General features: G+C 41.4%; 1 protein-coding gene across 3 annotated transcripts in view; it reads left to right on the top strand.

Annotated features, from left to right (window-relative positions):
• Nucleotides 1-23125, top strand: part of crebbpa (CREB binding lysine acetyltransferase a) — a 52218-nt gene that overhangs the window by 3730 nt on the left and 25363 nt on the right. For 2 of the 3 annotated variants that reach the window (XM_042484703.2, XM_088075698.1), the window contains exons 2-4: nucleotides 7799-8502; nucleotides 16868-17047; nucleotides 18809-19076. In XM_042484703.2, coding sequence (XP_042340637.2) covers nucleotides 7799-8502; nucleotides 16868-17047; nucleotides 18809-19076 — 1152 coding nt within the window. The remainder of the gene's footprint in view (nucleotides 1-7798; nucleotides 8503-16867; nucleotides 17048-18808; nucleotides 19077-23125) is intronic. The other variant, XM_088075697.1, reaches the window with a different exon arrangement.

Genomic DNA, 23125 nt, shown 5'->3' with positions numbered 1-23125 from the left:
GTCAGTGGTTTCCCATTTCAACCATAAAAACTTCAAATGCAAGTAGTTTGAAATGGCTGCTGTTGGTGTACTTGGTTAAAAAAAAATCTGCCCTAGTGGTAGGCTTTGACACTGTTTACATTTAACAAGTTAGCGATGTAACAATATTGAATTTTCATATCACGATTATCGTGACCAAAATGGTGATATTTTCCCCCGCTGGTAGGGGGTTGCACTTTCAACATCTGTAAGAGATTTTTGCTGCTGACTTTGGTGGAGGCATTACAATCTGACAATTAGTGTCCACAGTTAACTTTTTAGTTTACCAGCCAAAATAAAAAAATGGCTTTTTTTTCTTGCATATACATTTATTTCAGTAAATTTAGTTTTGTATAATATGCAAACTAAGAAAAGAGACCAGAGCAAAATCTGAGGTAAAAGTATTACATATATTTAACAGCTCATCACCACAGCCTCTGTGTATAAATGAGTTCCCTCTGACAAGCTGTGATGCAGGATATCTGTCTAGGGCTTTTATTGTGAAAGGTAAGAATGGAAGAAGTGCAGCCACTGCACTGACGCTGTCAATGTGGGAGGCAGAAAGAGTTTGCTGTGTTGGTCCGACTACAGGGCCTCCGTCTTAATATCTCATAACCTTCATCATCTCGTGCTGTAAACAGCAGCAGAGCGGGTAGACTCGAGATGGCTTTGCCGCATCGCGCAGATGTGTGTGAGTGCGGGTGACACAGAGAGAGCACAGGAGCAGCGACACAGAACAGCAGAGCTGTGAGCCCCTAAAAACACACTGGAGACTCTCAGCAGAGTTTAAAACAGGATTATTTTGGCACAAATATTTACCTGCCAGTGTGGCAAGTAAATACAACCACATTTACCGGTGCGGCGCCAGTGGAGCTGCTGACTAAGTTAACCCTCAGACTCAAATCGCTCAAAAAGTCTGAAAAGTCTGGGGCTATCATCACTATTTCAACAACATTGTTTTTATGATCTCAAATATGAATTGTTTTTATAATATTAAAGATTATACTGGAATATGCATGAACAATGTTATATTGCGCACCCCTAATCTACACTGCACATTTACTGCTACAAGACAACTGCTAACCTTTTCCCCTGCTCCGATTTTCAACACCTGTCTACCTTGAGTGCAGCCCCAGTCTGCTTTTCCGCTCACTCAACTACACACTTGCCACCCCAAAACACTACACAGTGCACTCTCGGGCGCCAAAATTTGACACAGATTGATTTGACTTGAACTGATACTTGATAGTACCAATGTAATTTATTCTGGGTAATGGTAGTCAATACATTTTTTAGCTATGGACTGGATTTACATGGTACTAAGTAGTATTGAAACTTCCAGTCAAACAAAAGTTGCATTCCATTTTTCGTGCTGGGGGTTTGGTCCTGGACCGTCCTGACTGCTTGCTGAATCCGTGAGCCTTCTGTGACTGCTAAATGCAGAGCTGGGGGAACAGTCACTAGCTAACATTGCAGCAACGGCTTACATTTGACACCAAGCCATTAAATGATCCCAACAAATTCACACTGAAATGGCTTGGGTCGGTCGTTAATATTTGTTAGTTAACATTAGCTGCATGATGCTAACAGTAAACCCTGTTGCTGTGTGCAGGTGGACTCTCACCAACTGTCCCCAGCACAGAGCTCACACTCCCTCAGCAGCGGCTACAATCCAGTTGTGTTGAGTGCAGTGTGTTGAACAACTTGGCAGTTCAGTTTGCTGAGATGCCACCAAAACGTTCTTAAGTATAGCTAGACGCCACTCCATTCAAATACTTTATTAGTGTCGGTATCTCTTTTAAGTGTACTGGTTTTGGTGCTAGTATTGTAATTTTGTAAACATTACCCAGCCCTAAACATTATTTGGTTGGTACCCTTAAAACTACAGATATTGATTTGATATTGAACTGTACCTAGCGGACAAATATTTACAAATGCAGCTTTTAAAGTAAGGCTTGAACACAAGCCAATACTTGCTCGGTCTGCTGTTGTGAATACCCAAAGCTATATTCTGCAAATATATTTGGACTCACGGTTATCGAAGATTTTTTTTTTTTTAAAGAAAGTCTTCTTTTTGTGGTAATCAAGCATGTTTTTGAATCACTTGTTAGTGAAGTTGAGGGGATGTGTATTTGTATACGTAACTAGGCAAATGTTTTTCTCAAGAGCATCATGTCGATTGAAATGGCACGTGTTCTTCATTCAGTTTGATTTTGTTGGTCTGCAGTAAAAATAAGTTGGACAGCCTTTCAGCAAAAGCAGCTGACACAACAACGATGAAGTACAACATCCATTACACATGGCAGAGGCACCACATGTCTGCAGCGATCAATCATTTAACTCACCCCGCCTACTCTTTATAGTTTTAGCCAGTTTCATTTGGGACCTAACGGACCCCTTGGGACAGCACTGGGCAACACTGTCATCAGCCATAAATTATATTGGATAAAGAGCCATTCTTTAATGACTGTTATGCCTGGAGCTTTGTGAGCTGCACCCCTCTTCCCTGACATTTGGCCTGCAGAGTAGTGCCTGGTTTAAGCTGCACGTCCCATTTTGGGGTGTACTGTAGCTCATGTCTATTGGGAGTATTTGCATAATTAGATGTGTGGTAAAGCGTATAATGCTTGCTACGTGTGTGTACTTTGTTTTGTGTGTGTTTTGGGAGGTTCCTTTTTTTATTGTAGTGGCAGAGAACAAACATGTGACGCCTGTCTCTCTGTTTAGGCCATGTGTCACCTTGCAGTCCCAGGATCCCAGGGTTCCCCTGGCCCCTGTCAGAAAAATCCATTGGTAGGGAGCCTAGATTTTATTAAGATGCCGTAACATTGTAGTGACCTTTTCCATATTTAGGACAGTGGTTGCTGTTAAAAATTTGTTTCGTGCCCATCCAGAGTTAATCATGTTCAGAAATTAAATTTAAATCTTCTGTAAATGGCTGATGATCTTTAGCTGAGAGACTTATTTTCCCTGGTTAAGATGTATTTGTCTTTTTGTTGATCAAAACCATACGTGTGTGAAAAAACTAACTAGTGAATTTTTGATACATGCCTTGATACATCACTGACACTCCATGTGTCAGTGAAACACCGCACCCCCAAACACCCAAATTTTCACTTACCACTGTTCAAATGGCACCTTTAAAGCCTCACAGACCGACAGTAAGCTCATGACGCAGCCGCTAATGGAGCCATTTATGCCTCTGACTGCGGGCAACCAGAAAATCCCCAAGAAAAAGAGGGGGGGAGCAGCAGAGCGTACAAGGGGAGATGGAGGCTGATGTGTCACCACCCACCCACCCCTTCTATGCAAAGTGTTTGTCATCGTCTTGTTTTTTCGCTGGCTTTCTTTGCACGGTGGGCTAAAGAGTAATTCTCATCTGTGCCTGTTTTAAGGCTAGTTTCATCTTGTTATAATATATTTTATTTCCTTTAGCTATTTTTGATGATTTCACTTGCAGCTGTGTACAGCTGTCTGTAAGGTAGAGAAAAGTCAGAGCGAGGCTGAAAAATCTGCATTTTTGTGTTTGTGGACCGCTTTTTGTTTTGCAAACTATTTTTTTAAAGGCTTTCCAAATATAGATTTTCCTCCACATTTATTAATTATATGAAAAACATATTATATCATAGTTAACGGTGAATCTTAATGGTTAATTTTTGATCTAATGGTTTGGACTTGGTGTAGTCTTGTAAGCTGGATTCTGAACAAAGCTGATTTAGCTTGTATGTTGGATAGCTGACGCATTTATATAAGTGTAATGTTAATTGAGTGGTGATTCTTAAAAAAAAAAAAAAAGAAAATTGATACATACAGCTAGAGGTGTTGATACATCAATTCAATCAACTATCCAGTATTATTGATGCAAAGTATAAATAAATTGTAAATTTTGCCCACTTTAAGATAAGCTTTTATTTAGAAACTTTCTGTCAATGTGCACCTCCTTAAATATTCAAACAGTACTAGCAGCTTAGTGCCTGGCAGACAATGGTGAGTGGCTTTGAAAAAGACATTGTGGATATCATATCCATCACCGGCCACTGAATTTAATCAAAACAAAACTGTGTCGTGGCAGACTTTATGATATCGTAAATATCCTATTGTTGTCCAAAGAATTGATATCATATCGTGATGAAACCTGTGATTACATACAACCATTACGAATGTCTTTCCCACACCTCCTTCATCTTCAGATGTTACTACCCACTCTAAGAACCCTTAAAGCATTAATGCAAAAGCCACAGAAAGGTTACCCTCCCAATTCTAAGTGGCTGTCTTGCTGTTCTTCGTGTGATTGTAGACAGCAAGTGGAAGGCTGAGCAGCCATGCTGCACCTGTCACGCTAAGGCTAGACACTCGGCCCTAGGGCAACATGACAGACGTCCCCAGTCTGGACCACTGCTGGGGCTGCTTTTGTGGGTATTTATAGCCACCAACTCCCTGATAGTGAAAAGCGATCAGGCTGTTAAGGACGGGGGATAACTGACTGAAAGAGCATTAGGAGGATGGAGTAAAGGGAAGCAAACAAGGAAAAGAGGACTGTAATAAGATAAGAGTAGTACCCCCCCCTCCCCCTCTCATGGTTGGGGCTCCCCTGACTGCATGTGGTGCCACCTAACCAAAACATTGCTTTGCATTTTTGGTCTCAAGCCAAGGAGCCTGGGGGCAAGGTTGCACAGAGTGTGTGTTTGTGTGTGTGTGTGTGTGTGTGTGTGTGTGTCCCCATTCAGAAATGAATGCAGGACCAGGCCTGAGCGCATGTGGTTGAACTGAGTGTTGCTGCTCTGAGAGCATCCATGTGGCTGCTGGTTAGAGAGGAGGGACTGAGAAGAGTGAGGGAGGGAAAGACGGATGGTCCCTTCAGCGTTAAACAAGCTTCCTCCACATGGAGCACCTGCTTGCCTGATGCCAGGGACAGACAGCGGGCTAGCGTGGCAGATCTGGGAGGCTGTGTTTACTCAGGGAAGTACGTAGGCCAAGTGCCCTCATTAAAGGCTGGATTCTGACTGAATCTCAATGAAGAGATCCAGCAGCAGACGGCAGATAGGAGGGTGACTGCCTCACTCTTCCTGCTCAGTCCTGTCTTTTCCCATCCTATAGCGTTAAGACCAAGGCCGTGTTCATTGTATGTTAATAACAGATATGCCTGATGTGATTTGTATATGTCTTTTAAAGAAAGTGACATTCCTCAGCTCTCACTGCCTAAAGTGCATTATTGTTGCTGCAAGCAATGGTGCTACTTATGTTTTTAATAATTATAATAATAATAATAATACATAGGACTTAAATAGTGCTTTTCTGGGTACTCAAAGACGCTTTTTACTTTATTTCAAAACAAGAATGTGTTGTTGTGCATGATGACTTTGCCAAAGATGAACAAATACATCCACTACTCGCTTTTGTAAAACCTCAATAGCTGTATGGGAATTCAGGTGGGCATTTAAACCTGCAAACACCATGTTAAGCTGCGTATGTTAAACAACCCAATGTCACTTTTAGTGGGCATTCAGATCAAAAACGGTTCTGCATTTCAACAGTGACGGCCGCACTGAAGTTTTCTCAATAAAAGCTATTGTGGCTGAGGTTAAAATGCTGTAATTGTTCAAAAGTGCTGTTGTCATTCAGAGCCTGTTTGTCCTGCACGTGCAGAACGTCCCCACATATTACATTTCCTTATCATTTGAAATCATTTCCAGTCAGTTTACTATTACTCATGGATCATTTTTGCAAGGAATATTATTGCAAAGGAGTAGTGTTAAAACAGGAACCAACCACTGATGGTCTAGCTTTTTTAACAGTGTGAGTGTTCACATACCTCTGACTGGCAACAACAACTGTGGATGCTTTATTACATCAAAAAAATACTAATAACCCACATACCTCAAAGGTTGTGACCACAGTTGCCTTCAGTACACACAGTTTTGAAAGTAACAGCAGCACTCCAAACTCACTAACTTATGCTCACTTACAGTAACATACTGCATGCTCTGAATACAACACCCAAAGTATAATATGGAACTAACAGTCGAAACAGTACGCAGGACATTAAACACAAGCAGTGACATCGCCCAACTGGACTAGCACATATATATAATACATTAGTTGGAAAGATGGTTGTCGTGGTTAAGGACAACCCTCATGCATAAGCAAGTCCATTCTTCTCTCGTTATCTTAGTCACATCATCTCAAACAAATCATGGCTCCTAAGGCTCTCTGCATTACGCTCACACCTCTGGATGGTGCGACATAAATATTCCTCCTCCGCCCAGCAGGAACCATGAGTGTTGCTGGATTTTCTCTCTTGTCACACCTTGTTTATCAGTCAGTAGTGATGCTCTTATTATCGTGCCGCATCTTGTTTGTGTATCTTTTGCCACACGGATGAGGCCACAGTGCAGCCCCAGTTAGCATGTTGACTCATTAATGTCCCATCAGTGTGAAGGTTAGTGAACATTTGGGTTCAGGAGGAGGTTCAACTGAGGAGTAAAACTAAGATTATGCGCATTCACCAAAAATGATAAATGGCCTTCCTTTTGTCAAGTGTGAAGGCTCTGCAACTTGTCGGGGCATCACCAAATTCTTGTAACTAGATGCCCACTGCACCTGCAGGGGTTTTCAGACATTACTGCAAGAAATACCTCTAAAACTCAAATAATTCATTTTTACAGTTAATGTGACTCAGGATTGTAAAAAAAGGCCAATATGTTTTTAATTGTTGTAAAAGGAGATCTTAAAAATCCTTCCCTTTTAGGTAAATGTTTTACCAGCTGAGTCAGATTGTTGCAGGCAATTTGATCATTGTTTTACTATGATAAATTTATTGTTCCAAATATTTGACTTATTTTTAATTTTCTTTACAGAGATTTTGTCTGACTATTTGAAATGAAATAAAATTTTTAATTAGATTCCTCCTCGGCACTGAGGAGTTCTGGTATGGTTGGTGGTGTTTTTCCAGTAACACGTAATGGACTTATTTCTTCTTCACAGAATGTTTCGTTCGAACTTTCCCTTTTGTTTCGGAGAATACCACAGCCAACAGTGCATTGAGCATTAAAGCCTTTGAGTGTGCTTTTAGCTTGCAGCCACAGTGTCTCATATGGGTATAAATAAGGTTTCAGATGATAACTTTTTGAACTGACACTTGGGTTGCAGTGATAGACCAGTTTTAAGGTATTTCATGATGTGAAAGTTAACAATTATCATACCGTGTATATTCACTTATCTACAATATTGAAGAAAAAAAAGCAACTGGACAGATAATCACACCTTTATTTTTGTTATTTTCAAAAGAGAGGCTTTTTACACATGCCTACAAAAATGGTTTCAAGTCTTAATCATAGTGATAAAACACTTGTTTAACCAAAACTAAAACTTTTGTTTTCATTCATTTAAGGCTAATTGTAACTGATAATAATAATAGTAATTGTGTTTTACTATTTATTGTGATACTGTAAAACCACAATATTTCCTGAGACTATTATTGTACCATTAAAATCTCATACCTTTGCAACCCTATTTGACATCAGCAGTCGTGTGTCAAATTTTGGCTTGAATTACGAGTGGTACATGAAGAAGTATGGCTACTTGGCATGTCATGCTTCTTGTTCAGGACTTTTTTCATGGGCCGTAAAGGTGGTGTGGATTCGGAGAGTTACCGCTCCTTATTGGCACAAACTGTTGAAAGTATAATGATGCAACATTTTCGATCCAGTGTGACCCACAGAAAACTGATAAACATTTTGGAAAAGGTGATCTGATCAAGGTTTCTTTCCTTCTCTCCCAGATCTGGGGTCATTATCCTGGGATGATTTGGAGAATGACCTTCCAGATGAGTTGATCCCAAATGGAGATCTGAGCCTGATGGGTGGGATGCCTTCAAACGGTGGAGCAGCACCTGGAGCTGGGGGTCCAGGTGGCGCCCCTGTTGTACCGGATGCAGCCGCCAAGCACAAGCAGCTCTCAGAGCTCCTCCGAGCAGGTAGCACCTCCAGTATCACAGGCGCAGGGCTGAACTCAGCCAGCCCCCAGCCAGGCGGCATGGGGCCTCAGCTGGGCACACCACTGAGAAAGAGCCCCCTTGGCCAGGGTTCCCCCAACAACCACCCATCCCCCCAGGCCCAGAAAGCAGGAACACCAACTGGAGTAGCAGGGCAGAACAACAACAATAACACTGCAACAATGGGCTTGAACACAACAGGCTTCAACCAGGCCATGATTAACAATAGCCAGGGCCACGCTGGACTCCTGGCCCAGGGAGGGCAGTCCCAACCTGGCCAGGTGATGAATGGTGGTCTGGTACCTGAAGCTGGGAGAGGACGGGGAGCAGGTGTGGCAGGCATGCAGTACCAGGCACAGACAATGCAGGGAGCTGCTCCAGGACCAGGGGGAGCAGGGAGTGCACTGGCAGAAACACTCACCCAGGGAGGCCAGCAGATGGGGGCTCACGCCACCCTTGGTGCAGCCCAGCAGGCAGGCAACATGAACAAGGTGAGTCACACACCTATTTTCTGTCACTATTCTTTAAAAGTAGTCTTTGTGCACGTGTATTTTGAGGCAAAAATGTATTGAGGCGTACATGAAACATGCTGCTGGCTGATTCAAAATGTGCACAGAATTATTTATTTGTGTCATTCATGGAAAGTTTGTATGATGGGTAGTTGAGGACCATTTTAATTTCAGACATGAATGAATTTAATCCATTTGTAAGGGTGCAGAATCTTAACTTAATAAGCTTGGTGATGATTGTCGATGTCGTAGTGTGCTGGTACTCTGAGCCCGTCTTTCTTCTTCAATGCTTGACCAGTTCAGAGGAACGTGTCCTCAAATCCTTTGCTGTCAATGTAGACGTGTGGAAAGTGTGAGAGCGATGTTGTTGCTGTGCGCAATCATTCCCAAGCCCTTTTTTTTTTTTTTTTTAGGATGGCTGCACCCAGAGATAAACAAAAGTTACACTTTTGGAATGCAATATGGTGCACCATATGTCTTGTGATGAGGAACGGCAGATATCTCTCCTTTCTCCGTAAAGTCTATCTTAAATATATAGGACAGGTTGATCATTTCCAATGCAGGGCGACCCAAAGCTTTACTTATAATCAATATTTTAATCAACACTTAGATCAGCCCCTAACTGTTTTTTTTTTAAGGAGGCTATGATTTGATGCTTAGCAAGTTAGTTGCAATGTCAGGCGCACCCTGCCTCCACACCCTTGGAAGTTTGCACAGAGCAGGCACAAGAGTAGCACACAGCGCCCGAACTTGCATTTTCCAAGCAGTCAAAGATGCAGCATGTGTTTCGGCCCTTAGTCAGTAAAAATGATCTTGTTCTGTGTTCATCCTGCAACTTTGATATGAAGTGGAGCCTTCACATGTTAATCCTAGATACATTTAATTTGGACAACTGCATGCAATAATTTTGGAATGAAAGCAACTTCAGTTGAAAACTCTGATCTGCTCTTATTTGATTGGCTGAGATGGACTGATGACTATGGAAATTTATGTTATTTTGTTTTTGCTGCAGTGACATATGACTACAGAAATGTATGGTTTTTACTGCAGTAACATAGCAGAAGATAAAAGTACCCTATAGACTTTAACTGTTTGCAAACATCATTTTGTTTCTTACCAAGAAAGCATAGTGAGTCTTAAAAAAACACAGAAAACAAACATTTTATATAAGATTAAGTTCCTCCTTCATCTTCTCCCATTTTATTGTCAAATTGCTGCCTTTATGGCTTTAATATTTATTAATAACCTCTGCAGTGGGAGGAATTATTTCTCACATGGCCCCTGTACTTGTGGTGCGCACAAGTGTGTGAGTGCGCTATGAGTGTGAAATTAAAAATATATGGTGACCCTCTTATCAAACATTGCTTTACAGCCCCACTCATGGTCACAAACTCAACGGGGCACCTTATAACTTTGTTGTGCCGATTTTTCCTGCTCTTTTCCTTCCAATTGGCTCTGGCCAAAGGATGCATACTGTTGTCCGTCAGTCGCTGGTAACTCTACACATGGACTGACACAATGTCAATGGCTGAATGCTCCTTCAGATAATTCATTCTGTCACCAGATTTGACAACAGCTTCAATTATATGGCAAATCCAGGCTCGTGCCAAGTTGTCAATAATTAACCAAGTAACCTCAGTCTTCGTAGTAAAAGTCAGGCCGTAGTCTGCATGCAGTCGTTTATTTTTAAAATGTATTTGTGAATATTTGATGTCAGCTTTATGTAGCTCTTATTTGGGTGGTTAATGAGAGTGACGATGCTTCGTGACTGGTCGTAAGCCCACTCAGGTATTGTCTTAAATGACTTGGTCCACACTCCACATTGCTCCTTCTCTGCATGTGTGGTGCATGCATCTTTATCTGTACCCTCTTTCAGTCTCGCTATTGGTTTATCTACACAGTCCCCACTCCCTCCCCGCTCATTTTCAGAGCTCTGATTGTTCAGAAATGAAATGTACACTCCACACTTGGCAGCCCTACTCTAGCGTTTGGCAAGGAGCTAATATTGACATTGCTGTCATCTGCTCAGTCATTGTTATGATTTTTCCTCGGCCTATAAATTGTGTGTGCGCGTGTGAGTTCATAGTGTCACTAGCTCCTCATACGTGCCACCAGTGTGGTTTCACAGGAAATCAGTAGGAAGCCATTCGTTTTATTGTCTGCGTTTAGTGCCAAGATACGGGAGGAGTACGTAACCACAACCTTACACAGATGCTTCTGAGAAAAAACTAAGAGATAGTGAATGAATGTGTCAAGATTTATCCAAAAATAGATTATGTACACGCTTTAACCACAGGAAAGATTAACAGCTGATGTAGAAGCATGACTGTCGACATATGCAGAAAGATGCCTCTGTGTGTGTGTGTGTGTGTGTGTGTGTGTCTGTGTGTCTGTGTGTCTGTGTGTCTGTGTCTGTGTCTGTCTGTGTGTCTGTGTGTGAGTTGTAAGCTTAGCTGGTCTCCTGTGATTATCATGTCACCAACAGCTCTAAAGATGCAAACCACTAGACCCAGTCTTAGTGTGTGGCTTCCTCTAATGTGTTTCAATCGTAGGTTGTAAGTCTCTTTCTGGGCATTTGTGTTGGTTAGAGCTTGCTGTCACCTTTTCAATCTCCATGCTCCTTGTGAATTGTATATGCATGAACACTCCCCGTGCTTTCTCCGGCTTATTGGATGGCTGGTTGCCCTGTCAGTCACACTGGGAAAGATGGGAATTGTAAACCACTTAATCAGTTAGAATGACAGGGGGCGAGTGCAATGAGGAGGAAGGAGGGAGGGCAGCTCAGCTGAATAGTCTGGCCTTGCAGCAGAGCATTGAGATGATAGTTGGCAACTTTCCTGCCTGCCGATGTGTGGAGTGTGTCAGAGAGTGGGGGACTGAATGGGAAGAGCAAAGCAGAGGGGGCGTGCGTTTGTGTGTGTGCAACTGTGTGTGTCCGCCTGCTCAGCTGTGTTGAAAGGTTGCCAGTGTCTGGTCGACTCAGCTGGGTCTTTTTTATCTGGTCTGTTGGAGCGGTGTCAACAGCCTGAGGGGATACAGCCTGGCCTGGCATGGCGGAATCTGGTCTGGTCTCCCAGCAGCTCTGTGGATGAGAGAGCGGCACCAAGTTGATCAGTGTGTAAAGCATGGTGCTGACAAGGATTTTATTCCCCCTGATGCCTCACATCTTAATGTATGCTGTCATGGATCCTTTTTAGGGTGGGCAATGTGAGTAAACTCTCATAAGTTGATATATACAGTATATTGTGATGGGGAATTTTCCGAAAATTCAACTGGGAAATCATACAGTACGTTTACAGTGTACAAGCACTGGGGGAAAATTGATTTATTGACTGAAGTGTATCAGACCCAGCCAGAGCAGGTGGAGATATGTCCTCTTTCAGCCTGTTGCAATAAACCTGGATTATTTATATAGTCTATATGATGTAGATCACATCACAATCACAACTGTTTATGTACTAGAACTTCGGGGTAGGAAATGGCCGGTCACGTTACATATGGCGCTGAGCAAACTCTGCCTTATTAGCCATCTAAAAAAAAAAAACAATATCAGTTTAAGTGTACACTATATTTAGAATATTTACACCTCTTTACCTTGCTTTAAGACAGAACTTAGCAGCAGGTAGGGCTGAAACGATTCCTTGAATAATTCGAGTAACTCGATTACAAAAAATGATCGAGGAATTTTCTCTGCCTCGAGGAATCGTTTAATTTTGCCAGCTCAAAGCATGGTATTTCGCCCGGACTACTTTTAATGCGGCACAACGCGCTGACATCACGCACGTAAAGGAATAAAAAAGAGGCGGCGGATATGTTTGGTTTTAACCACGGATGTAGAGGTAACGACGAAGAAGGCGACGAAAGCGAAAGGCACAAAGAAAAGGCAGAAAATGTCAAAAGTGTGGGAGCATTTTAAGCTGGACACCAAGGCGAACACTGCTGCGTGTATTCACTGTAAGACAGCGCTTGCATACCACAACAGTACGTCTTCAATGCTGCAGCATCTCCACCGAAGGCCCCCTGTTTACTCCGAGAGCGGAGGACCGTCACCGGAGACAAGGCAAAATTAAGTTAACGTAGCGCTAATTAATGAGATTAACGTTACTGTACTTTGCTAACATAACGTTAGCCCTGTGGAGGGCTAGGTTTCTATTAATTATGACTACTGTCGATGCGTGGCTAACGTGCCTTTCATACAGGCTTTATTTAATCTGTAAAAACACAGCGCTGCAGAGTGATGATGGTGGAAAATAAAAACATAATAAAGCTAACTGGGTAGTTAAAAAAGGAAACCAATGGTTCATTGTTAGGTGAAATGTCTTATTGTCCCATGTATATTTATAATTGCTCTTTAACTAAACAAAAATATGTTTTATCCGATTACTCGATTAATCGATGGAATTTTCAGTAGAATACTCGATTACTAAAATATTCGATAGCTGCAGCCCTAGCAGCAGGGATTTTAAGCCGTTATATCTGAAACACCAGACTCACTAGCTGGTGAGTCTAGTCAAAAAAAACCAAAATAATCATTTTCATTTTCATTTTACTCCAATAAATGACAGTGTTGCTACTGCTGCCTCCATCAAATACTGTCGAAGATGAAGAGGATAAAATATTCAAATATAGTGTACACTTCAACTGATAATGATTTTTTCAGTTGACTAAAATATGTTTTGCTGCAGAACCATCCACAACAGTACATTGCTTAGCTTCTGTGCTGGTGTTACGGGACTGTATTTTTTTAAGAGGGCTGGTTGGGATCTGACTTTTTGTGTTTAAAATACTACCTTTTCAAGTTGTATGTCCCCCACCTAAGCCAAAATGAAAAACCCAGGTCCCCCTGCAGTGCCTACATTTTTCTGATGCCTTATCTGTTTTGCATCACCCCTTCCCCCTTTATACTGTAAGTAACAAACAGTCCCTATTCTTAACTGCTGAGGAATGCTGGCGCAGCGAGTAGAAGTACGTACAGAACATATACTTCAGTTTAAGTTGGACTAAGGTGTGCACATGAAGGAATAGCTCGACCTTCAGCCGCATTATCAACATGTATTTTAAAAGTCCAGTTTTAGTTGGACAAACACAATAATTCCACTTTTTCTAACATCATGTAAATGTACTGATAGATGCAGATAAAATATTGGGATGATCCAGCAAAATAAATGTCTCTGAATTCAAAGTAACTTTCTTCCTGAGGCAAAACTCCCGTAGATCCACTATTGTCAAAAAGTAGTCCTGCTCATTGATTTGCAGCATTGGCACTAACGCCTGAATACAACCATAAGTACTAAAGACCAGGCAATGCTCTTTGCATCAGGGTCATGAGAGGAACAGGAATATTTACAGTATCCATATTTATCGCAATTTAGAGCATGCAAGGTCGTGTAAAACAAAGACATTGCAACTCTCGTGAAGGCTTGGGCAGTAAGTAATATTTCATACTTTTACTTTTACTTTTATAAATTTTACTGGGGTATATGGTATATGACGGTGTAAGGGTGTGGCGCCAACACCCACCCCCTACCCCCCCGATGGCGAGTGTGCTACGTTTAGCTTTTCAGACTAATAAAATACACAATAAATACCCACAAAATTTTAAGGAAAGTAATATTTTCACACCTGTTTTCCTTATTAAACACAGAAATACAATTACACGCCTTTTGAATACAACTTTATCTTAGTGGTGGAAGACTGACGTAACTTAATTACTTAACTCGTTATAAAACACCCTTAAAACTCAACAGAAACAAAATAAAACTCACACTAACTCTCTTGGTCACTCTTGCTCGTAAACTAGTTAGTAAATCTATGTTCCAACAATTAACAGCTCCGGCTTGGTCGAAATAAATGCATCTATACAATATCACACAATTTATCAATGATCTTTGAAGTACTTTCACACCTGGATAAAACAGCAGTTTTCCTGAAAATCAGTTCTTCACCTCTTAAAACATGCACCTTCACAGCATGTTGCCCTGTGCAGACTCTGGAAACTACTGTTTCAGAGCGACAAAGAAAAGTTTATTTCCAGTAAATAGTGTGATGATAGCTGTTATTGAAATATCAGCAATTTGGCGATATTTCACACTGGGACTTCTCAATAGTTAAAAGGCAACAGTTGCAGCCTGCAGGGCTTTAGTTTCGAGAATTAAGCCATACAATACTACGATCGCAAATAGCAATCATTTCACATCCATATAGGGTTAATTGTTTGCATCTGTTTTGTTTTTTTATTTATTTATTTATTTTCATTTTTTTTAAGAAGTAGTATCGGATCAGCCCACAGAATTGACCAATATGCACATTCAGTTACCGGAATAAGTATTGGAAAGAAAAGAAATGGTATTGGAACATTTCTTCTCTCATGGTGCATATTGCCTTCCTAAGTTAAGAAGAAGTTAATTTATGATTCCTAATTAGCTGAAACACTTAACATTTGCTTTTTTAATTGCTGCAACCCAACACGAACTTGATAATGAGTCTGCCAGGCTATGGTTATTACCTGTCAATGTTACTAATGGAAGAAACACTATCCCAAGAAAGAACAGCAGTAACCTGATGGCTCTGTACCCCATTGACTGCAATGTTAGCAGCGCTTTTAAGTGTGCTGTTATTGTGGCTCCACTGGTTGTAAACTCTACTACTGACTAGCTTGAGAATAATGGGGAGCCAGTGGAAGAGAAGGAGAAGAGGTTTAAAATGTTTCTATAGCTGAGGACCGTGGAAGTCTCTCTTGCCAATAGCTGGTGTCATGCTGAGCTGTCATTGTTCCAGAGTATGGGTTGTTTTAGATAAAACCAAACCCAGTCATCCTGGCACAGCTACGGCAGGGCCTGCATTGGCAGAGGGGGTCTTGTTGTGACAAATTGGCTTTGAAATGAAGGCAGAACCTTTGCTGGCACATTTCTGCTGTTTTGACAAATGTAGGTGAATAATAACCCCCAAATAAAACATTATCCATCATAACATCCAGACTTCTAAAAATATAGTAATCTGCATGTTTGCTACCAGGGAACAGTGCTCAGTCTGTTTCAGTTTAGCTAATGTTGCCACATTATTCTCAGATAGATGTTAGCTGCTAGTAGAGCTGTGCATCTAAAAGAATATCAATTTCGAATACAATTTTGGCTTCCCTCGATTTTCAAAGAAAGATTAGAGAGATAAAACAGTTTTGTGCTGCATCACGAGTCTACCAAAGTTGCTTCTATTTTGTCTTTTATTTTGTAAATCAAGTGCACCCTCTCTTGTGGATGTGTTCAGCCTATCCCCCAAAAGTCCAAACAGAGCACGGGTTGAAAACAGTCACGATGTGCCACCTCTCCGGTTGTTTTGAAATTTCACTGTCTCATTTTGGTTTGGACAGTGTGCGCAGCAAGAGAAGAAGGGGAAGTGACAACAAGCACGAGCGGGGAGAGCAAACATGTGTGTGCCGGTGTTGGTGACAGTGAGGCTGCAGTGAGAGGAGCAGAGAGTATGAAGTGAAACGCAGCTGTGTGATGCGTCAACAGTTGAGGCTGTTTGACAGTGAATAAATGCTACAGCTCTTCGAGACCTGAGACACGTTCCCATGTCTATCTCGCCAGCTGCTGATTAAAGTAACAGAAGTTAGCCCCAAAGTTAGCAAGCTAAGTTAGCTTCCCACTGTAAACTGACCAGGCTCCCTTAAGGTGGACTGTTAAGGTGGACCAGCTTCTGTCATTGTAGTGACACTCCCAGCTGCTTCTAAATAGATAATGAAGAAATGTCTGTCTGCTGAGTCTCTCCTGAGTTAGTGAAACAATTATTGATCCTTACTCAAAATGTGTTTTGCTGTTATTGATCCAGTAACTGTTATGCATTGTTAAACCATATTAGTTGGGTTATGTTTTATTAATATTTTAATGTGAACAAACTACAGTAATGTGCAAGATGTGTTACACACTCGTGGCTGCACCACAAATCTTTAATTGTTTTTCAGTTTAAGGACATCCAGCATTAAAAATAAACACCAGAGTTAATGTTCAATAACTGCATGATGTTCTAAAGGCCAGTGAGTAATCATGTTAAATAATCGTTTGCTAATCGTGATTTCAATATCAATCAAAATAATTGTGATTATTATTTTTGCCATAATCGAGAAGCCCAAGCTGCTAGTTAGGAAGTGGTCAGATGTCAATGAGTAAATGACAGCAACTGGCGGGACAGTGAGACACACATAAGATTAACATTTTAATTATTTTATTTATGAACTCTCAGACTAAGCCTTACCAGGCCCTTCAGGATTCAGGGCTATAAAGTAAATTGTGCTGTTGGTCTGTGCTAAATTATTATATCAACTTTTATCATCATATGTCTGTCTTTCCAGATGGGCCTGGGCAGCAATGGGGGTCCCTTTGGGGCCCAGCCCTACGGTCAGGGTGCCACAGGGCCGGGCCAGCAGCTAAACCCACAGCAGCAGCTCCAGAACAAGGCTGCCCTAGCCAACAGCCTGCCACCCTTCCCCAATGAGCTCAAAGGGGCCGCTGTCACGAGCGTGCCAAACATGGTTAGTACTTATTTCCTGTATTGAGACATTGCCATAGAGATAATAACACAAATATTATTAGACACATGTTCCAATACATGGATGGAGGTATGAACAGTATACTCTGCGGTATGATGATCCCATTTTAAACAGTTTATTATTGACAAAATACAGTCAGTACTCCAGTATTGAAGTGGTCAGAATGTTGGGACTAAAATCATAATCATAGATATTATTATGAATACTACACACGCCGAGCTTTTAATGATTTGAAAATCTGTGTCCAGCCCCTCAACTCCATATTAATGTTCTACAATTCTACAATTCTACAATTTCATTTAGCAGACGCTTTTATCCAAAGCAACGTACAACACAAGCAAGAATTTAGACTTAAGGAAAAAACCCTTAGTAAGTGCAAAAAGTGCTTCAGGTGTTCATCTGCAATCAGTGTTCCAATATTGACCCTATTCTGCAATTAATAACTGTTGTAAAGTGCTGTATTATAATTTTCATTCAGTGAAAACAGAAACAGGGGAATGTTGTAACAGACTATAACTGGGTGATTCATTTGCTCTTTTAGATTAATTTTTTTTTTTGAAAACGTGGACAGTCACAAATAAAAGATCGTCTAACTGAAATTAAATAGCTTTTTTGCTCTACCAGAGCATACATATCTGCTCTCAGTGACTTTTTCTGTGAAAAATCTGAAACCATCAGGGAGAAATTATTATTTTTTATCTGGTTTTATTATGTCGTCCCTTAGTTTTGCATTAATTAGATGAAATACCATTCTGGTAACTGACTGTGTAGATGAAGAGCTTTCTTTTGATACACCTAATTAAATGTTGCATAAAGCAGGAGCTTCAGCTTCTGTCACGGGGAGACAATCTTACTGAGCCAGACAGCAGCGAGCTACATAACACAAGAGCCACAGACTCTGAACAACAGCCACATTAGCTTTCATTACATTACATACATTAGCAAGTCTCCTTATCTAACTTACAAAGATGAATGCACGTCCTGACCTGCACTTATGCTTGCTGAACGAGCGACCACAAAAAACACACTGTCTGCCCATGACACGTAGACTATAGTGCTAGTTTGTTTAATTTGTCTCTTGTTCACTATAACTTAATACTGAAACTCTGGCAGCCTGCCAGCTGCTGTCAATCAAACACAGACACCGACACGCCCCTCCAGCCGGCTGAGACCAAAAGAGGCAAATCTGATATTTCCCCAAAGACCTTTTCTTCTTACCTTTGACAATAAAAAACTATTGACAGTGTATCAAAAAACGCTGAAATCAGTTTTGACCACAAAGGGGATGGCTAAATGTGATTTTAGTTTGATAATAACTTTTATAACTTCCTAAAATGTCCGAAGGGCATCCCTGAAGGCATCTGAGCTAATACAGAGGCTGATTTATCACTTAACGAAAAAATGTCTAGCTTTTGAACTGGCATATCTGATGTCTTACTTCAGATAAAGTGATTAAAAATGTGTCCTGATGTTGATGTTTGTATTGGCGCATGGGTAAAAAAATGATCAAATGAACTGGTGCATCATGACATTATCTTAGAATTGCCGACACATGTACTCACCTCCAGACCATTTAATTTGTTTGTTTTTTTTTACTCTTCAACAAAGTCTGACTTGTGTGTTCTGAACCATCGAGTGACTGTCAAGAATTTCCTTTTTTTCAACTGTGGTATTGACGGCACCGCCATCAAAACTGATTTGAACCCACTACAGCTTCTGTCTTTGTCTGTGTCAACCATGCAGCAGCTCCAGCAGCAGCCTCAGCAACAGGCAGCGATGCTCCCACTGGCCGGCGGCGGAGGTGTGGCAGTGCCTTCGGCAGGCCCCACAGCTGACCCAGAGAAGCGCAAGCTGATCCAGCAGCAGCTGGTCCTGCTGCTTCACGCACACAAGTGCCAGCGACGGGAGCAGGCCAACGGGGAGGTGAGGGCCTGCGCCCTGCCTCACTGCCGCACCATGAAGAACGTCCTCAACCACATGACCCACTGCCAGGCGGGCAAGTCCTGCCAGGGTGAGTAATGAAATCAAATTGATAATTTCCTAGGGTTGAAGAGTTTGTAGAAGTTAAAAACCCCCTTTTTTACTGATTGAGATGCTGTGTGATCGCATTTATAAGGGTTACAACTCAGTTCTTTCTTGTCTTTATCAATGCCCATGGCAGTACTGACAAAACAGACAAAACAAACACTCTAGTTTTAAATTATTTGATATCTGTACCATTGTTAAAAAAACTAGTTTTTGAAGAGACACTTGAACGACTCATTTTTGAATGTCTCATTGATCACAAAACCATCTGTCCTGGATATCTAAAAAAATGACACACAAACAGAGCTCAGAATGAATGCTATTGGTTATAATTTTGCTGCTGCGAGTTGTTTGCAGTAGATGGAAAAAATCTAAAAAAATCCTCCTGTCCCTTTGAAGTCACAAATATGGCAATATTCTGCTTTCTGTAGTATGAATGCCTAATATTATATATTTGTGACAAAATAAATCAACAGTTAGTAGTCCTATTGAACAGTTACAAAAATGAAATCTTAATAACCTATACGTGTGCCCATGACTCTAGTTAGCAGATTCTTTTATATTTATTGGGCTTGGCGCCCAGTATCAACATTTGCCTTTTCTGTGTGTACTCTAGCTGCAAGATGGTCATGTTTTCACAGTGCTGACAGTATATCCAGTTATCTTTGTGCAGCTTCACTAACAGATCAGTCAGTTACTCAGTGCTGCTGTATTGGAATAGTGTTAATCAGTCTTGAGCTACATAGGAAAAAGTGTTGCTTGAAAGTTACGTTTTGTTCTTCCAAATTTCTGTAGCATTTAGATTTAAAGCATTACATACAACATCAATATAAATATTGTATTGAAATGTAATGCAGGAAAAACCCTGATTATATTAACATACTTCTCTATTGTTGTTGTTCAGCAATCGTACCTGTAGGGTGTGATAGTTAGTCTTTGTGTTAGGCTACTTGTCCCGCCCCACCTCCACTGTGATTGGACGGCTAAGTGAGCGGTGACAGTGACGAGAGCAACGTACCCAAAGTTGGGAAAACTTTTTTTCGGTCCTCAGCGACCAGGAAAAAAAACCTGACCTGCATAACCTGCATTTTTTCCCAAGCTAGAAGTCGTTCTTCTTGCTGTGACATTCAGTGGTAGACTAGAGCAAATATATGCATATATGTTAGGGTTAGGTATTGTTTAAAAAATGATTATACCAGTACCAGTACCAGTACTTTTAAAATGATACCAATACCAATAAAGTACTTCATTTGGTACCCATAATTTGAATGGAGTGGTGTGTATACCTTAAAACTACAATGAATTCCCTGGGCTTTTATTTGCTTTACTCACCAGATAGAGAGATGGAGGAGAAAGAGAGTTATGACATGCATTTAATGGCACCGGAGGATTACGGCACCCAGCGTACCGACATAACACCGCTCTTAATCCTCTTAAAATAACCCAGCTGGCCACCAACACTGTTAGACACTGATATTTAGTTTAATTAAGCTGTGACGTCTGGCGACCAAAGAAATTGAAGCTGCTGCAGCTGAGTGTGAGCTTCACACTAAGGAAAGTTGTGAGAGTTCCACCGGCCGCACACATGCAGGCAGTGACCAAGCTAACTGTTAGCACCAAATGTTTTTTCCATCAGCGGGTTTGAGGACCGTCCAGCCATTTTGGTGTCGGCGTGAGTTTGTCGCGACTGTTAAGCGATGTAGGCTGCTGCTGCAGCTGTGGAGCTCATGCTTATCAGGCAGATGTTGAACTGACTGTTAACTGTGAGGATAGGGGCTCTGGAGATGGCTGTAATAGAGAGTCAACTGATCTGGTGGGGTGACGGGACAGTCCAGGATCAGACCCGTGGCACAAAAAGAATGGACTGCAGGTTTCGTTTGACTGGAGACGTTTTGATACCATTTGGTACAGAGTTTGTTTTGGTAGATACCTTAAAGGTACTGATTAATGATACCAACCCTTATATATGCTGCCCCGTCACATCCAGAGAAATAGCATGTCCTGTACCCTGCACAGCTGGGGAAAAACGAGTACTGTCTTTTTTCAGAATTTTGGCATTGCCTTGGTACCAAAATGTCTATTTTTGCGACATCCCTAATTGAGTTATACCTCATTATCTGTTTAGCCAACTCTTTTACAACCCCTTCTGGTCTTCATCTGGGAAGTCAGTAGCCCAACCACGATGAGGCATATGTTTCCCTTGACAGCTTGTCATAATGTGTTTTGTCTAACACAGACTCAGCATGTGGGGATTTCCATCCATCCAAAAAAGCACAGCAATTGCCCCCTGCCTGCTTGCCCAATTGCCAGCTAGGTCTGCTCTACCTCCCTCCGCCAATTTCCATCAATTGGCAATAGGGAGTGTTTTTTATCAACCCCCGGCCCCTGCTTCTGTCCTTCCTGTGTCAGCAGCAAATGAAAAGTTCTTCTCAAGCTGCTCTCATTCAAGTTTGTCTCCATGTCTTTATTCTGGAATTCAATGCTTAAGTTGAATTTCAAGCCAAACATGCTCGGAGGCCACGGTGTGTTAAGTGTGAAGGAGTCTATGTCTCTGCTCCCTGCATGCCAGCTCATTTCCTCTTGCTCAGGATAGAGAGAGACTGTTACCCAACACACTTATCACCTCTAAGAATTATGTCTGTTATTGGGCTTTTCCATTTACACTTTTGCTGAGTCAAACCATGCTACGTTGATTTGTATTTCATTATCAGTTTAAACTCATGAGTCGTGCCAAATTGAACCTATATGGACCATCTCTGAGAACATGTAAAAGCACGACTGACCTCCTCCAACTGGCTTGTGGTGACTTCAGATGGCCATCATCATTCAGCATCAACATTTGGCGACGATTCAGCGATACATTTAAATAGCCTCCACTGCGATTGCAGACATAGCGGATACTTTCAACTGTGTCTCAAAAAGGCAAAGAGAAAAGACAATGGTGAGGTCTTGGTCAACGAATTAAACACAAGCCCTGCTTGCCGTTTGGAGTGAGCCGAGAGGACCATCGGTATTTAGTGTATGTTCGTGTAGTTCAGAAAAAAAGGGAAAAGAAAAAAAAATCAAAACTCAGACAAGCGCACAAGAGAGTTGTTGACCACTATAACACCAGCTTGTTAGACAGAGAAACCTTCCATTGGTGTACACGCACAAATGCAGCATCAGTTAAAGACACAGTGAATGAAATTCAGAATGAAATCCCTGCCCTGATGGGCTGAGTCAATCCCAGTCTTGCCAAGCCAGCACACGTTTAAGGAAAAGGGACTGTGGAGTTCTTTTCCTTGTTCATCACTGCATACTATATCTATAAAATAGCCACCGATAGCCCTGCTATGTTTGAATCTTTGCCAGTAGTATTGGCATTCTTTGAAAGATAATAAAGTTTCATTTATTTTAATAATGTATTTGTGCATGGCCCAGAGGCCAGGCAGTGATTAGAATTACCAGGAAGTTGGAAAGGCAGATTTTGGCCTGCTGGTGATTTCTTGTCAGATTAGCTGCTAGCATATAAACCTTGCCACAAATGAAACGAAGCACCTCAGTTTGATCAATCTCATACCAAGAACAGTACAGGTTCCCTCTTCGCAGGGACAAACCCAGCAACCTTCCAGATGTGAAGATTAGTGCAGTGAGTTAAAATTGAGATCTTTGCGTTTTGGGCTAACACATTTCTCTAGCTTCTGTCATTAGCTCTGGCCGTCCATCTGTCCCACTTCCTGGTAGGGTTGTTCGGGCGGCTGGATGATCCATCATCCATTATCCAAACCAATCCCAGGGCAAATGTTTGCTGAGGTGTTAATGACAATCATTGTGTATGTAAAAAGTAGTAGTAGTAGTAGTAATTGTAATTCAACTACAAAATGAACTAAACATTTTTTTAGGATCAAAGTTGGTCGACGTCATCATTACGATATGCCACTGTTAGTGATCAATATCCCCTAGCTGACTGCCGCTCTTCATTTTCAATCCACTGGTATTTAATATCACAGTTACAGTGACAAAGAAGCCTTCTAAGTTATCAGTAGCTTAACATTG

This window comes from Plectropomus leopardus, chromosome 3 (assembly GCF_026936395.1).
Source record: "Plectropomus leopardus strain MGB_pleo_1.0 chromosome 3, ASM2693639v1, whole genome shotgun sequence".
In the NCBI taxonomy this organism is placed as follows: domain Eukaryota; kingdom Metazoa; phylum Chordata; class Actinopteri; order Perciformes; family Serranidae; genus Plectropomus; species Plectropomus leopardus.
This window is presented reverse-complemented; position numbering and strand designations above follow the sequence as displayed.